The sequence below is a fragment of the Scleropages formosus genome, chromosome 15 (assembly GCF_900964775.1).
Source record: "Scleropages formosus chromosome 15, fSclFor1.1, whole genome shotgun sequence".
Taxonomy (NCBI): Eukaryota; Metazoa; Chordata; class Actinopteri; order Osteoglossiformes; family Osteoglossidae; genus Scleropages; species Scleropages formosus.
In genome coordinates, this window is record NC_041820.1 from 3,968,647 (window position 1) to 3,984,310 (window position 15,664).

Sequence of the window (15,664 nt, forward strand, 5' to 3'; positions counted from 1 at the left end):
TGGAGACGGGGTGGAGGACAGCATTTTCCTCTCAACGGTCGACCTGTGTTCGATCTGCGCCAGGTGGATGCGAAGCTGAAGTCCTTTCTACCTTCCTCTGGTGAGGAGCCATCAGTGTCACCGTGGTTCACCGTTACAGTGATGGCTCTGGATGCGGTGACCCCCCTGCCTTTGTGCTCTGCTCTAGCGCCCCCTCCGCAAAGGCGTGCGAGAGGTTCATTACCTTGCATTTAAGGACTCACAACCAAGTCAATACGGCCCATTGTGTGACTAATAGCACAGCCGTCGAAATCTCTGCGCAGCATTAAAAACGCTTGGCGGCAGCTATTCTTTACCGATCCAATTAAACGGGCAGCCGGTGTCCGCTGCGCGAGTCCGCCAGACTTCGACCAGGAGAAAAACAACCAGGTCCATGGCGCTCGGCAAGTGAGGCTCTCTGCGGCACACGTCGGGACGGAGTGCGTGACTCTGCGCTTTGCCGACGGGATTCAGGCTGTGCTTTAATTAAAGCCGTTCTTCAGGCTCCGCCGGTTCTGAGCACTGCTTCCAATTCCTCATTAGAATAAAGAATTGAGGAGGTGCAGTGGGTATTGTGCAGGAGGGAAAGTGGCCAACCCAACCACCCTCACCAATCTTTGCCATCACTGCCTATGTACCTGGTCATTCCAACCAATTACAGATGTGCCCCCTACTCACCACGATGCCCCCAGGGACCAACTCTAACCTTTTGACCCTTGGTTACCATCTTATGTGCTGTCGATGAGGGTCAACGATTCAATGCCTCCCTGACCGCGCTCCTCGGCCGCCCTCAGGCACCGTTTAAATAAACGATATATGGGGTAATAAAGCGGTCCCGCTCTGTGCTCCCTGAATTATGGTGACATATTATTGCCCCAGCAGTTGGAGGGACCTTCAGGAAGAGTTTATTTTGTGAGGGTGGTTGGGATGTTCTCTTGTTAAATTACTCACTCGTACCTTCTCTCTTGGAGACAAACACCCATGTGTTTTCGGCACTCACACATTCTTACACCCACATGCAAAAAAAAAAAAAAAAAGACAAACAGCAACCTGAATTATTAATGAGACTGCATTTTGAATGCAAGGCTGTGTAGCGAGGACAGTGGCCCCAGGTAAAGAATGTTCCAGAAGAATCTCGGTTCACAGAACTGCATGCCTGCAGCCTGACCGCGGTAAGGGTCTGCTTATACTACAGTGCTGTGGACTCCTGGGGAGTAAAGAAGGGAATCCCCTCACCTTCTTGTTGTCCCAGAGGACAGGGACATATGCGAGATAAGTGGACAAGACTCTCTTTTGGTTGCCATGACGCAGGTGACACCTGGCCTCCTCCTCCCTGTCCAATGAGAATTCACATCCCGGTGAGAAGGGGACACACCTGTAATTGGTTGGAATGACCAGGTAAATAGGCAATGATGGGTCCATCTACCTGTCGTAGGTATTACATTGGATAATGAGAGGCAGCTGCTCCTAGTTATGAGGACAGTTGTTGTTGAATTGTTATTCTTGTTGAATAGTTTTATGAAGCAGCTGGTCCTCACACAAGTGGGAGGAGAGTCCCCTGCAGCATACTGTACGTTGTTTGTCCGGCCTTTTCTGGGGAATGCCTGGTGTACATTTATGCTCCGAAAGGGGCCATTTTCGTGTTTTGCGTTTTAATAAAAATGAAACAAATTTAAAATTTACATGTATTAAAGATGACATTTAATTAATAAAAAGGGACAGCTGGAAGTGTAGTGGTTAGCACTACTGCCTTTGGATCCAAAGGTCACAGGCTTGATCCCCACCTCAGGCTGTGGTACCCTTGAGCAAGGTACTTACCCTAAATTGCTACAGTAAAAATTACCCAGCTATATAAATGGGTAAATAATTGTATGTTTGTAATAACTGTAACCTTAAGATTGTCAGTCGCTTTGGAGAAAAGCATCAACTAAATGAGTAAATGTAAAAAAAAAGCCCATGTTATTCAGTCACTGTTGTCATGTGCAGGTATTCCACCACCTCCACCCCAGAATTGGGTGTAGTAATTACAACCATCGCAGGAAAGTTCTGCCAGGAAATACAGAGGACAAAAGGGCTTCGCTCTTGTCGTGTTATGTCTGCAGGTTTCATTCTTCAGTATGAGTAGCTGAGGAATGAGGTGGAGGTACATGGGGGGGAAAATTATGCACATGAAGGGAAAATACCACTACGCAACGGTGGTTTTTAAAATGGAGCCTACTTACATTTTTATAGTTGGCCTCATTCATGGCGCATTACCATTATGATGATGTTTTATTTAGCAGATGTCTTTCCTGAAAGCAATATATAATGATTGGTTTGTATACTAAGAAAATTACCGTGATTTACGCATTTGCACAGCTGGTTAAAATTGGGTGGGTACTGCAGAGGGAGTAAGATTTGAACCTGGGTCCATTGATTGCAGTATAACAGCTTTAACCACTGCGCCCCCTGCTGCCACATAGCAACCAAAGTGGTCAACATAAAAGTATGGAGGTCTCAACGATGGCAGCTCCAGATGGTCGTTTTTCATTGGATATATAAAGCACACAAGGCTGTGACTGTCGCGAACTGTAAACCCACCTTCAGACTTACAAAACAGGTGCCTCCCTCACCCGATGCTGTTGTCCTTCGCTTCATTCCCGCCCGTTCCTCTCCTCCCCCCGAGACTGACGTTTATCTTCAGAGACAAGTTCAAACGCAAATCTTGATTTTTTTAAACGGAACGAGGGAGGGAACGGAGGGAAACAACGCCGTTTGAAAAGTCCATAGAAATGGACAGATTGTCCCTTCTTTGCTTTGCCGTCGTTTGAAGCGCTCACAATGTCCTCATTATTTCGAAATGTAGGGCTTGTGCGCGTTGTGCGCTCGCGTTTACAGCGCCTGCCGAGTCCTCAATAATTAATGAGACACTGGTTGGATCAAAAGCGCAGGCCGCCTCTGTCGATACATCGGCCCTGCTTGCGAATGCGGGCACAGCTACTGTATTCTCCTCTCTCTTTCACTCACACACACACACACACACACACACACACAAACACACACAAACACTCTCGCTGTGTCTGTTCGGTCCTCCGTTCCTTTATCGTCCGTAACCCGCTCTGCTCAGCTCGCGCTTGCCTGCGGAACCACGTCCGCGTACACGTCTCGCTCTTTGTCTTGGCCTAATCAATTTGTTTTTTCCCCCAGATTAATGACCCCCCTCCCCGGAAAGTTCCGGAGAAAGGAAGGAGCAGCACAGTAAATTCCGAGGGATCTTCCACCACCTCTGTCAGTGACACATACACTTTGGCGCCTTATCTCTGTGTATCACGCTCCCTCTAGCACTCGGGGCTTTAACTTATTGTCTCTCAGCCGTCCTCCTTCTTTTTCATTACCCTGCACCGCACCGCTTCCCCTCGAACCCTCTCCCCCTCCGCCTTCTTCTTTTGTCTCTATTTTGTCAGAGAATTTGACTCAATCCACCACTCGACTGACAAGCAGCAGATGAAAAACTGCAGCCCTAGACACACACGCACGCGCGCACACACACACACACACACGCTATTGCAGGGCTTTCTGGGTCCCACACCGTCCACCTTATGTAATTCAAATTGCTTTTTTGTCCCTCTCACTCGACATCATATCCCCCAACGCCATTCTCAACAAGGTACTTTTTTGTCTCATAAACTTCACTTCCTGTTCTGCACTTCCTGTTTCTATTATCCTTCCTCCTCAACTTCCTGTTCTGCACTTTCTGTTTCCTTTTCCCCTTCTCCTTCATATCCTATTCTGCGCTTCCCATTTTCACTGTCCTCCCCTGGCTTGGTTTGGTTGTTCTGTGTCCATGTTCTTGAATTGTTTTTTGTTGTAATTTTAGACAAAATCCATTGTCCTTCCTTCTCCACTTCCTGTCCCACACTTCCTGTTTCCTGTTCCTATGTCCTCCTCCGCTTACTGTTCTGTGTTTTCTCCTCAAACTACCCTCTTCCTGCTACTTCCTCTGGTACGGGAGCTCATCCTTCCTGCGGAGCTATTAAAGAGGCCATGTTTATTGGAAATCAAAGGGGATTTGAGAATAAAACCTCCTCTAACAGGGATTAGAGAGATCAAAGGTCACAGCATGTTAGACGAGCACACAGATTTTCCCCGAACTGCTCTCGGTCATCGGCTAATTAAGCCTCGGAGACTTGCGGGGAGCCCTGCAAGGGGGCGTGTCTTGTGGGATGGGTCCTGGAAGATTTCTCACTGAGCAGCTGCCATTGACACACAGTGTGACCAACAGTGGCGAGAATCACCTGGACTCACCTGTGTGCAGCCATGGAGTCTCTGTCCAACACCTGCAGGTCTTGATCACCCCCTGCACCCCAACAGGCGTCCTGTGCTCCTCCACCTCCGGGCCCTTAGTGGTTCCACTCATGAGGGGTCCAAAACTGGAAGTCCATTGGTTCTTTGCCTCACCTCCATCGGGGTGGAATAAACTCCCTCTGCCCCTCAGAGCGGCTGAATCCCTCTCACATTCAGGAAAAATCTCAGATCCATCTCTTTCACACCCATTTCTCTCCTGACAGCTCCATGAATGAATCCAGCACCATCTGCTGAATTCATGTACGTATTTGCTCTTTGAGTATCACTTCTATAGGCAGCTACTTGAGGAGTGTGAACCAGCAACACGGTGGCGTCAGACACAGAAGCTATTCCTTGATAGTCTTTTGTCTGTGTCTACAGCTCTTTATCTGCTCATGATGCACTTTTGTTTACCCTGAGTTGCATGTCGCTTTGGAGAAAAGCATCTGATAAAGTCTCTGCTTCTTACTCATGTTTCCAGACATTTCTAGAACGTTTCTAGAGCTAAGGCTCCTCCACGTCGCTGACGGGCATTGGGAGCCATTGGCGGGACACAGGCAGGACCTTGATCGTGTTATTCCAGCCAGGGCGAGGGATAGCACACAAGGGGCGCCTGGGAATACGATGAAAGGCAGGGAGCTCATGGGGTCGCGTGTGGAGGAGGGAGATCGTGGAAAGGGGCTTTTCAAACCCGACCCCTCACTTTATCCTGAACAGGCGTGACACTGGTCGTGCTGGGAGATCAAGTGAAGCGCCCGAGGGACTGACCGCCAGCCAGGGGGGACTGGCAGTGCGCAGAACTCCCAGCATGCTCTGGGGGGGGCAGGTCGCCAAGACTACGGGCGTTTGATCGCTGCCCAAAAGCGTGGGCTTGGCTGCTCTGGCAGTTGGCACTGGAGTTTGGGTCGAGGGAGGGGATGGGGGGAGAGATGCACCCCTCGGAGAGGCGTGCGGTCGACGCCGGCGGGGGGATCAGCTTATGCAGTCCATGAATGCTGCACTTCTTTTCAAATAAAACAAAAGGAGGCTGTTCCTTCGGCCAAAAAAGGGTTTCACGCTAGTGGTTCCAACCCCAACGGGTCAGAGTAGACCGTACTCTTCGCCTTCCCCCCCATTCCTTCTTCAGCCCATCTTCCATGGCCCTGCCCACAACACTGATCGCCATGGAAACAACCAGCCCCGATGCACGGCAGGTGTGAGTCCCATTTTGTTGGGTGTGGCCAAATACACATGTTCCTGGGAGGATGGTGTATAAAAAAATAAAAACACGCTTATTTCATGTTAATCATGGTGTCACCGCTGCCGTTTGCACACATCTCCGCTCTTGGCGAAGCGCGGAGCTTTTTAATAGTTAATGCGCTGTCTATGATGCTGTGTTGCGTTGCTCGGCGCCGCTAGGGTGCCAGATGAGAAAATAGTGACACGCAGCGCGTCTGCCAGAACCCACGCCTTGCGGAGCCCTCTTTTCGTCTGCTGGGTTCACATCTCATCTCCGCATGTGCTTTTAATGATATTGCAGTGTGTGTGCAGCGCGTCGGAGAGTCGCTACTGAGCGGGAGTTCAAATATCCAACACTGAAACATTAATCACCGGGCAGCAGGTGGCGTGGTGGTTAAACCATCACCTTGCAATCAAAGCTCTTGGGTTTGAAGAGCTCAGACCTCCTGCTGTAGTACCTTTGATCAAGGTAGTTAAACTTAATTTGATACAGTAAAAATGACCCTGTTGTGGGTAAATCAGTGTATGTTCAAACCTCACGCTGTAAGCTGATTTCAAAGAAGGTGCCAGATAAATTAAAAAAAAATTTTTATTGTTCACACACTTTATAGCAAACCATGTGTGGGGAAGAGATGGGAGTGTGTGGTCTGTTATGTGGTCAAGCATACCATGTTTCTTCTTCCTGGTTGGACCGATGAGGAACGCTGTGGTCTAACAATGAAACACAGCTGGGAGCAGTCTTGGGGGCAACTCGAGGTAGGGCACTGGTTCGAGGCCCTTTGGGCTCTGAGCTCCTCACATTCCTATATGTCTCTCTCAGCCATGGCACAGAAACCTGCAGAGGAAGACCAAATGTGTCTCTGTGGTCTTGCTGACCGTGGCGGTGGGGTATGTCTGTAGGTGCGTGTATGCGGGGTGGTCCACCGTTCTGCCCCCCCAAGCCGACCGACCGCGCCCCACTCTGTTTGCATATTTCAGACCTGGACAAACCCGTGCTGACCGTTCACCAGACCATCAGCGATGTCCGTGGGAGTTACTACCAGGAGAAGACCGTGTTCCTGCGGTGCACGGTGAATTCGAACCCGCCGGCGCGCTTCATCTGGAAGCGGGGGAACACGCCCATCGAGCAGAGCAAGGACAATGGCGTGGACATCTACGAGCCACTGTACACACAGGTGAGGCTCCTCCTCTTTCTCTCTCTCTCTGTCTCTCTCACACACACACACACACACACACACACACAGGCCAAAGGCACTGTCTACCCTCAGCACTTCTGAAAGTGGGCAAGGAGCTTATTGCTTTGGTACCACTGAGAAATGTGTGTTTGTGTGTATGTGTCTGTGTGTGTGAGTGTGAGTGTGAGTACATAACTGCCTACTGGTAAACTAGTGCGGACATTTTTGAGGAAAATCACAGTAAACTAGACCCTGTGGAGCTGTCCCCTCAAAACAAAATCCCTTTTTCAAAAGCTAATCTTAGAAAAAAAAAAAAAAAAATATATATATATATATAAAGAAGTAAAACTTTTTCTTTTACTTCTATAAGTGTTCAGTTCAGTTAAGAATTGTTTGCTCATTGAAGACAGCGCTATTGTGAAACCCCAACCAAGGCAAAAAATAAAAAATGTAAAATATAAAAATATTTTTAAAAATCCAAAAAAAGTGTATATGTTTATATATATATATATATATATATATACATACAGAATTATGTATTTTGTTATAGTTATATTTTTATACTCCCCCCCTTACCCCCCACAAGGCCCGGTGGCCAAGATAACTAACAGCTTCCAGCTGTCTTCCAGTATTAGCAGGGGGAGGAAGCGGCACAGGACGGCAGGGGGTGGGGGCTGATCCCACAACCATCCCTTTCCCCACCTTCTAATGAGGAAAGAGAATGTGTGTGTGTGTGTGTGTGTGTGTGTGTGGAGGCTTGCGAAATGGTGTGTTTACACACACCTAGTGATTTAATCACACTACCATCTGGCCTTTTGAGGGCTGTTTGGATGCCAGTCTATGTCGTTAGTATAATGGTCCCCTCCCCCCAAATTGAGCTGCTCCTAAGACCCCCCCCTTTTCGGGTTCAATTAGCACCAGGGTCGTTTGCTGAGTTACAACGGGTAAAGAAATAGCAGAACAACGCGCTCGCCGACGCGCTCAGGCAGGTACGTTAGAGGGATGAAACATGAATTCATAATCCAAACACTGTTATTAGAGCGTCGTTTGCGTCGGGAGGCGGGAGAGGATTGATGGCCTTATAATTTATTAGAATAATGATAATTACTCATCCTGTTGATTTCGTGTGACCTGGAGACATTTTAATATATGAAATCCATTTGTTTCGCTTTTGTTGGGATTTCCGGGCGTGTTCAAGGCAGACAGGGCTGAAGCGCTGCAGGTGCATTGTGGGTCAGAGCCCCATCTTTCCCGAGTGAACCAGCACGCTCTCTGCTTTATTTCATTTAATTTCTGTCGGGTCAGATGGTGCTCGCAGTGAATGCAATAAGATCCAGTGTTGATGCCTGACTCCCTGGGATTGTGTTTTCCTCCAGCTGCTCTGGTTTCCTTGCACAGTCCAAAGACATGTGTTTCAGGTGAACTGGTGACTCTAATTTGCCCTTAGTGTATGTGTGTGTGTGGGAATGAGTGTGTGTGATTGCCCTGTGACGCACTGGCTTCCTATCCAGAGTGTAGCCTGCCACACACCCTATGCTTCTGAGATAGACTTTGGACCACCGTAACCCTGCTTTGGCCAAGTGTTTGATAATAATGGATGGAAGAATGAATTAGTTACCATATGAATATAAGAACCCAACTGTTGGTATGCGGGTTTGTGTGTGTCCATGCTTATGTGTGCACACGTCTCCGTGCACATCTGTCTTCCTCTCTGACCCCTCCCACTCTCCCAGGGTGAAACCAAAGTTCTGAAGCTGAAGAACCTGCGGCCTCAGGACTTCGCCAATTACACCTGTCAGGTGTCCGTCCGCAACGTGTGCGACATCCCGGACAGCTCCGTCACCTTCCAGCTCACCAACGCCACATGTGAGCCGCTGCCTTTCAGCTTTCCAAGCCTGCCCTACTCCACCCCACTCCACCCTACCCCATCCGACCCCATCCAACCACATCCTACCCAATCCTTGCCCGTTCTTTCCCATCGCACTCCATCCGACTCCATCGTAGCCCTTCCTACAGCCCCCCCCCCCCCCCCCCCCCCCCCAGCTCCCACCCTTGAGCATTACGTCACCTGTTGACTTCAGATCTACCCATCCTCCCCAATCCCATTACTTTCTCTCCCCGAGTTAATGTTTCCTTGCTGACGACGCCTCGAGGCCGCAAAGACAGCCCCCTCAGGGATTTCAGAACACATCACGATTTTGCCAGCTTGAATCATCCTTTTGGTGGCAACGCATTTGCAGGGGGGTTAACCTACGAGTCCATTCATGTGTTTCAAGTGTTATTTTTAGCGGTCTCCAAGGACTATGATTAATGATAAAGAGATAAATGCCACGTTTGAAATCTTTTTTGACTATTCTGCGGAGGTCAAAGGTCACCCTCATGCATAAATCATTAGTGCAGGGAGAAGTCAATTAGGAGTAAATAATGGCCGGGAGCACGGCGCAGTCGCTACGGAGAGCACGCCTCTGCACGCGAGCGATTCCGGCGCTATGCTAATGAGCGTGTGACGGGGCCTTTTCCCGCGAACGGGAACGAGAAGCATGTGCTGATACTCAACTTCTCTTTTCGTCGAAGAGAAAATCCATAAGAAGAGCAAAGCTTTATGAATAAATGATGGTGTTTTGCCTTTCTCCACCGCATTCACATCAGTTAAATTACAGCGGTAAAAAGTGACATGACAGTGTATTCACTGGGTTCTCTTGGTTCTGCTCAGGACGTCATGAAGCAGAATGAAGAGTGGTGATTCGTAAAAGCCACACCCCCACCCCAAGTTCCCTCCAAAGTGACTTACAGTGTTAAGCAACTTAGTATTTACCATTTACACAGCAGAGGAATTTTTACTGTGTCAGTTCAGTGCCAGTGCCTTGATTAACGGTTCTACAGCAGGAGAGGGGTTCAAACCCAGGTCTTTCAACAGGAAGGCAGGAGCTCTAACCTCTACGCCACCTGCTGTCCACACAGCTTCCCTCCCACTTCTAGGGAAAGGGATTCAAAGCAGTGTTTCAACTTCAGGGACGCGGACGTACCCTCGAGAGCCCCCCGCCCCCCACCCGCCATGCTCTAGAGGGGCACGGGAGATGGTGTCGCGCGGCAGAAATTGAAATCCAAGAGCTGCATGGGATGAAAGGGCTGCAAGAAAGGGCTCTTCGAACAAACGCTGCGTACAACGGCGACGGACAGCGAGCGCCGTGAAACGAGCGCGTGCTGAGAAACAGATGCTCTGGCGCCGGAAATGAAAGCCTGGTTTTTATTTCTTTATTTTTTAGGTATGGGGTGTAAAATTGAGAAGGGACCATATAGAGGTGCACTTTCAGTAAAGAGAAAGAGAAACTTCCAGAAGCACCGAGTCTGCTGTCTGAAGCCATGTGGGCAGGTGAACAGACTCGAAGAATCATATAAGCTGTATTTTTAACCTGTTTTTTTTTTTGCTGCTGGACTCATTCCCAGTAGGTGGTGTAGTGATTAGAGCTGCTTCTTTGGCACGTTCAGATCCGACCTCCTGCTGTAGGTACCTTGGTCAAGGTACTTACCCTGAACTGAAACAGGAAAAATGACCCAGCTGGCCCAGAAAAATGGCCCAGATTTTATTGTACAGACTCAACATAGCAAGTTGGAGAAAAGGGTTATGAGGGATTCGTAAGAGCAACACATGATGTATTCTGGCAGGTGATTTTATATAGTGTGTACATATGTGTGTATATTTCTTTTGAGGGTTGGTCAAAACTTTGGCTCCGCACATGAATTTCGGGGCTTGGAGTTGTGGGTTTTAGAGTGAGACCGAGGGACAGAGAGTGGGCCAGTGCTCCGGTTACCCCGTGGATCAATACACCCTGGTATTACACACCATCAGTACAGCCTGCTGCTCCATCCAATCGATGTGTCCTGGCATTACGGCAAGTCCGAAGACTTGCCCGGACCTGCAAGAACCAGCAAAGAAAAAAACAGGCCCACTGTATGCCGCCAGTACCGTTACCAAGGTCCGAATCCAAAAGGACTTTTCCTTTTCCAACCCACCTGGACCTGGTGGTTCTGGGATAACATGGAATCAGGATGGACAGAGAGAAAGGGTGAGAGAGAGAGAAAGAAAGCGAGAGATCACACCTTTTAGCGACACTTCCCGCTGTCCATCCCTTAGCATGCTGATGCTAATGCTAATGCTAACGGCTCGCCATCACGTCTACATGTGACACACGTCATCTTCCCCAGCAGTGCAGTGAGTCGTTGTCAGATTAGTGTTGGCCCAGTCAGAAAAGCTCACAGTGCGATTTAGACTCTTTGGACAATGGAGAGGGATTGATTTTATATAACAATCCTCGCATGGGACTGAGAAGGGTTTGCGCGGTCCTATTGTCGAGGGGGGAAAAAAAAAAGAAATAAAACGTTGATTTAATCTTTGATAAATCTGCAGAGCACCAAGACATCATGAGGTCCAACTTTGCAGCTGGTGCTGCAAGCAGTTTTGTGACAATAAGAGAAAAAAAAGCGCACTGTGAAATATGTGGTCGTGTTGAGGACCTTCCAGAAGATTCCAGGAGGTCGAAGAAACAATTCTCAGCGTTTATGGGTTTTCTGCGTCCTGTGGAGACATTGCAAGGTGCTCCCTGAGAACCTGCTGGTGCATTTTTTAGAAGTTTTAAATGAAAATTTACAAAGGGGGACTTTAGATAACCTCAACGTAATTAAGCGAATCGAGATAAACTGGTCTTATCGAGAAGTGCACAAAGCATTCCCTCCCTTCTCCCCTTGGTTTGCACCTCTGTTTTCTGATTATGACATACAGTATCATATATCATTTGTCATAAGGGGTGTGGTCTGGGTGCTTTTCCAAGCAGTCAGGGAGACCCTTCAGGGGACGATCAGCCAACATTCAGTCCTCAAGTTGTCAGCTGTGACACATTCGACTTATGACCAGCCAGACTGAGGGCAATTCCCTTCAGGTTATTTTTTATTCATAATATCTCGCAAGTGAAAATGTGAGCATTCTGGTGGTGCTGAAAAGAAAAAGCAAAAGACGACAGATTTAGAAATGAAAGTGAAAATAATAGTGAAGAATGAAAATATACTGTATTTCTTCTATTATTATTCTATTTCAGTATTATTTTAACTCTAATAATGCATGCCATTATTGAAAAAATATAACAAAGCCCCATTATACCACACAGCATTCATGCATGTTAATTGTTTATATATCCTCATGGTTTATTTAATAGAGCATAAGGGAATTTGCGACACAACAAATTTGACATATGGTAAGGTTGCTGGGATGGAACTCATATTGCGTCCTTATAATAATAATAATAATAATAATAATAATAATAATAATAATAATAATAGCATGGCCTGTAATGCCTTTCCAACAGAACTAGTCGGGGCAGTAGAGGGCATAGTGGTTAGAAGTATTCCTTTACAAAGGAGATTCCAAGGTATTTTCCCTGCATTGCTGCAGTAAAAATCACCCTGCATAAAGGGGTAAATCACTGTAATTTGCTCAGTGTGCAAACCTAACAGTGTAAGTTGCCTGGGAGAAACGTGAGCTTAATAACAGTCAATAATACAAAGTAAAGGAATGTAATAGATTTGTAATAGCTGCGGTGCGAGTGAACACTGGATAGATTTAACCGTTGGCCACGTTTAATTTCAAAGAGCCGACGATTTTTTCCTTCCTTCTCCCAAAGTAGCGTTTAAGCACCAGGCGCTGATATGCGTCTAAGATCAAATATGCTTATTTATGCTCTCGTTCCGCTGTCTGCGCACGTATGAAGCGTCCACAAGTGATTCGCAGTCAAAAAGGCCCGGCGCTAACCCACATTTCCGTTGCGCTGATACGCCGGATCGGCGCGCAATTCCCTAAATAGCGTTTCATGTATCATCAGTGACTTATCTGGGGGGTTAACGACACTCCGCGAACGCTTGGCTAATAAACGGCTAGTTAAGAAGCCATCTAAATGTGCGATTTGCCAGCTCTAATCTGCAGCCGTCCCGGGGAATTTCTTAGCGATTAGCCAGCTGTAATTGGCTGACCTAATTGCCAAGGCCGCTTTCCCAGACGGCGGCCAGTTTTGGGTTCCTTCCCCTCTCGGCGGCGACAAGTCTGACCTTTACACCACCTGTGAGAGTAATGCTGCTGACTGACAGCAAGGGAATCCTGGGCCACCTGGTCCCCTGGGTCACTTGGGGTAGGACGGGACGCTTTGTCAGGGATGATCTACACCTCTTTAATAAAGACAGGAGTCAACCGGTAGTGTAGTGATTAGTGCTGCTGCTTTGCGGTCGAAGGAATTTGGTTCAAATCCCTGCTCATGCTGTAGAACCCTTCATTACAGCACTTGCTGCAGACAATACATTAGTACAGTACAAATTACCCTGCTGTATACGTGGGTAAATAATTGTAAGTAGTTTAATGTAAAAACCTTATATTTTTCTTAAGACCCCCCTGAAGGAAAGTGTGAGATAAATAATTTTTGCAGGTTCGAATCCCTCCTACTGCTGTAACATAAAACAAATTACCCAGCTGTATAAATGGGCAAATCACTGTTAGCAGCATGACATTGAAAGTTGAAGAGAAGCACAAACTAAATGAAGAAATGGAAATAATAATAATAATAATAATAATAATAATAATAATAATAATAATAATCACTCCTGTTATTAGTGGGTTGCTAAGTGTAGGGAATGTTCTGGAATCCCTCCCCCAGCCCTTTGAAAATGTGCGGTGTTCTTGAGTCCAAAAAGTATAAAACTGAGAATGGGCTACAATTAAAGAAATTAATATACATCTATTCTCCATATAGGAATATATGCAGGTGTGCACAAAAATATAGTGTTACAAGTGACAGAAGTTTGGGACCTGTCAGGAATAAATTATAAGTGAAAATTATTTTTAGATCACTTTGAAGAAGGATCAGAACAAACTTAAATAAGGATTTGTACTAAGTAACCAAATAATGTAGTTGACTTCTTTAATTGGAACAGCCACGGTTAAATTACTGGCAATAAATTGCTTTAATGATTTTGTTGTCATTTCTTATTTTGCGTTTTACTAATTACTTTTCATCTGTTGCCCTGTGTGATCGCTTCATGAAACAATTATGGTTTGTAATTATTTTTGCCTGCCAGGCTATGACCCGAACTCTGCTGTTCTCGGCTGGATGCTGCCACCCCGCCCCCACCCCAGTCCACGGTTAGCGTGGCTTCGACGCTGCCGCGTCGTCGGCTTGAAAATGTCGTCTAAGACATCCACGAATTTCACAGAAATGAATTGCCAAGTACATAAGAGTGATGACGATTATTAAATTGATTTTTCCAACGGCACGCTTGGTTTAGTGTTGCGGCATGTTTGTTAGACTGAAGGATGTCAAGCTGTAGGGCCCGTCTGCGGTAACATTTTAATACACCCGTGTGTGATCCACCCGCCGCCTTCCTGACTGCTTGACGGTGTCTACGTTTCAGGCCACAGCAGGAAATATCCATTTTATTTGTGGTTTCCATGTTTCTGACTAAGGCAGTGGAGTATAGAGGCATCTGCTTGTCTCCCTTCATCACGATGCAGAGCTTCTCGCCCGACACTTCGGCAGCAGAGCATGTACCAGAGAAGACCTTTCTCTAAATACCGTCTGTCGTTGCTTTGGTATTCGCGTCCAAAGGAATCTGAAGTAGAAACAAGTTCTTGTCTTCGAGAACTTTGCAGCCTAAAAGTCATACTGAGTGCTAACAACTTGGAGTTTGGCACCCCCACCGTGTCGGGGTCCCGACCGCCTGGTCCCCCGCAACCTCGCTGAAATTATGCTGCGTTTTAAGCACCGTTTTCAACCGTTTCTTTCTCTTCCAGCTTATTTTCAAGAAGATCTTTGTAATTTCATTGAAAGTATCATATTGTAAAATTGTGCAATTCATATGATGATCATCTCTGGCTGAAATAGAGGCAGCAGATGGTGTAGTTCCCTCAAAGGTTCGAATGGCTGCTCTGATAATTCCACAACACGGCCTACAAATGCATTTCCAGCAACACTAGCTGGGTCAGCGGGTGGCATAGTAGTTTTTAGAGGCATCACTTTGCATACCTGCTCCTGCTGCATACCCTTGACCAAGGTACTTACCTTGAACTGATACAATAAGAACACCCCACTGTATAAATGGGGAAATTACTGTAAAGTTGCTTATCTGATACTGAGTTTTCCTTGGACAAAGGAGTCAGATTAATAAAATATACTAATAATATATGTATATGCATATCTTACCAAAGGGTTTTACACCTGCAGATACAGAGGTAGTTTCAGTAGCTCAAAGCCCCTGCAAGGGGGTGTCAATTCCGTTTTGGTGGGACGCCCACGACCCCATCCCCACATACACCATATGCCTCTGAGGAAATTGAATTCTTGTTCTCCTTCCAACCAGCTCCCCCTCTCTCTTTCCCTCTATCAGTCTATCTTGTTATTTCCCCTTCAAAGGGATCGCTTTCATTCCTTGTCCAAACAAGAGGTAGCTGCGGCACACACTGGTGAAGTGGGCTGTGCTGTACGGGGGACCATCCACACACACACACATACACACACACACACACACATTGCCCACTGCAGTGAATCGCTTTCAGCAAGATGCTATCAGGCTTTAACAATAATGGGAGAAAGGTCTCTTTAATAGCTGTGGCATAGACTCATTTTCTCCTGGCGAAACACTTGACTTTTTGCGGAATGGGAAAAGTTCATTGCTGAGGTCTCAGCGCCCCCAACCAGGCGGGTACGTAGAGGTCACCATTAATTACTTCGTCTGGAATACTGAGAAGCCGAAAGCTTTTACATGATCTGTAGTAATCGAGTTATAGTTCTGCCATTCACTGACTTTGCTCTTCTCTCAGGGAATTCAGTCTTCATCACATCATATCAATAACTTATGAACATCTTGTATTATCCTCTGCTTTTGGTTTCTGTACA

General features: G+C 46.9%; 1 protein-coding gene across 1 annotated transcript in view; it reads left to right on the top strand.

Moving 5' to 3' along the window:
* The window catches only part of mdga1 (MAM domain containing glycosylphosphatidylinositol anchor 1), a 119,524-nt gene that overhangs the window by 55,904 nt on the left and 47,956 nt on the right, over positions 1 to 15,664 (top strand). The window contains exons 5-6 of the mRNA XM_029258564.1: positions 6,538 to 6,734; positions 8,468 to 8,600. Of these exons, the coding sequence (XP_029114397.1) occupies positions 6,538 to 6,734; positions 8,468 to 8,600 (330 nt within the window). The remainder of the gene's footprint in view (positions 1 to 6,537; positions 6,735 to 8,467; positions 8,601 to 15,664) is intronic.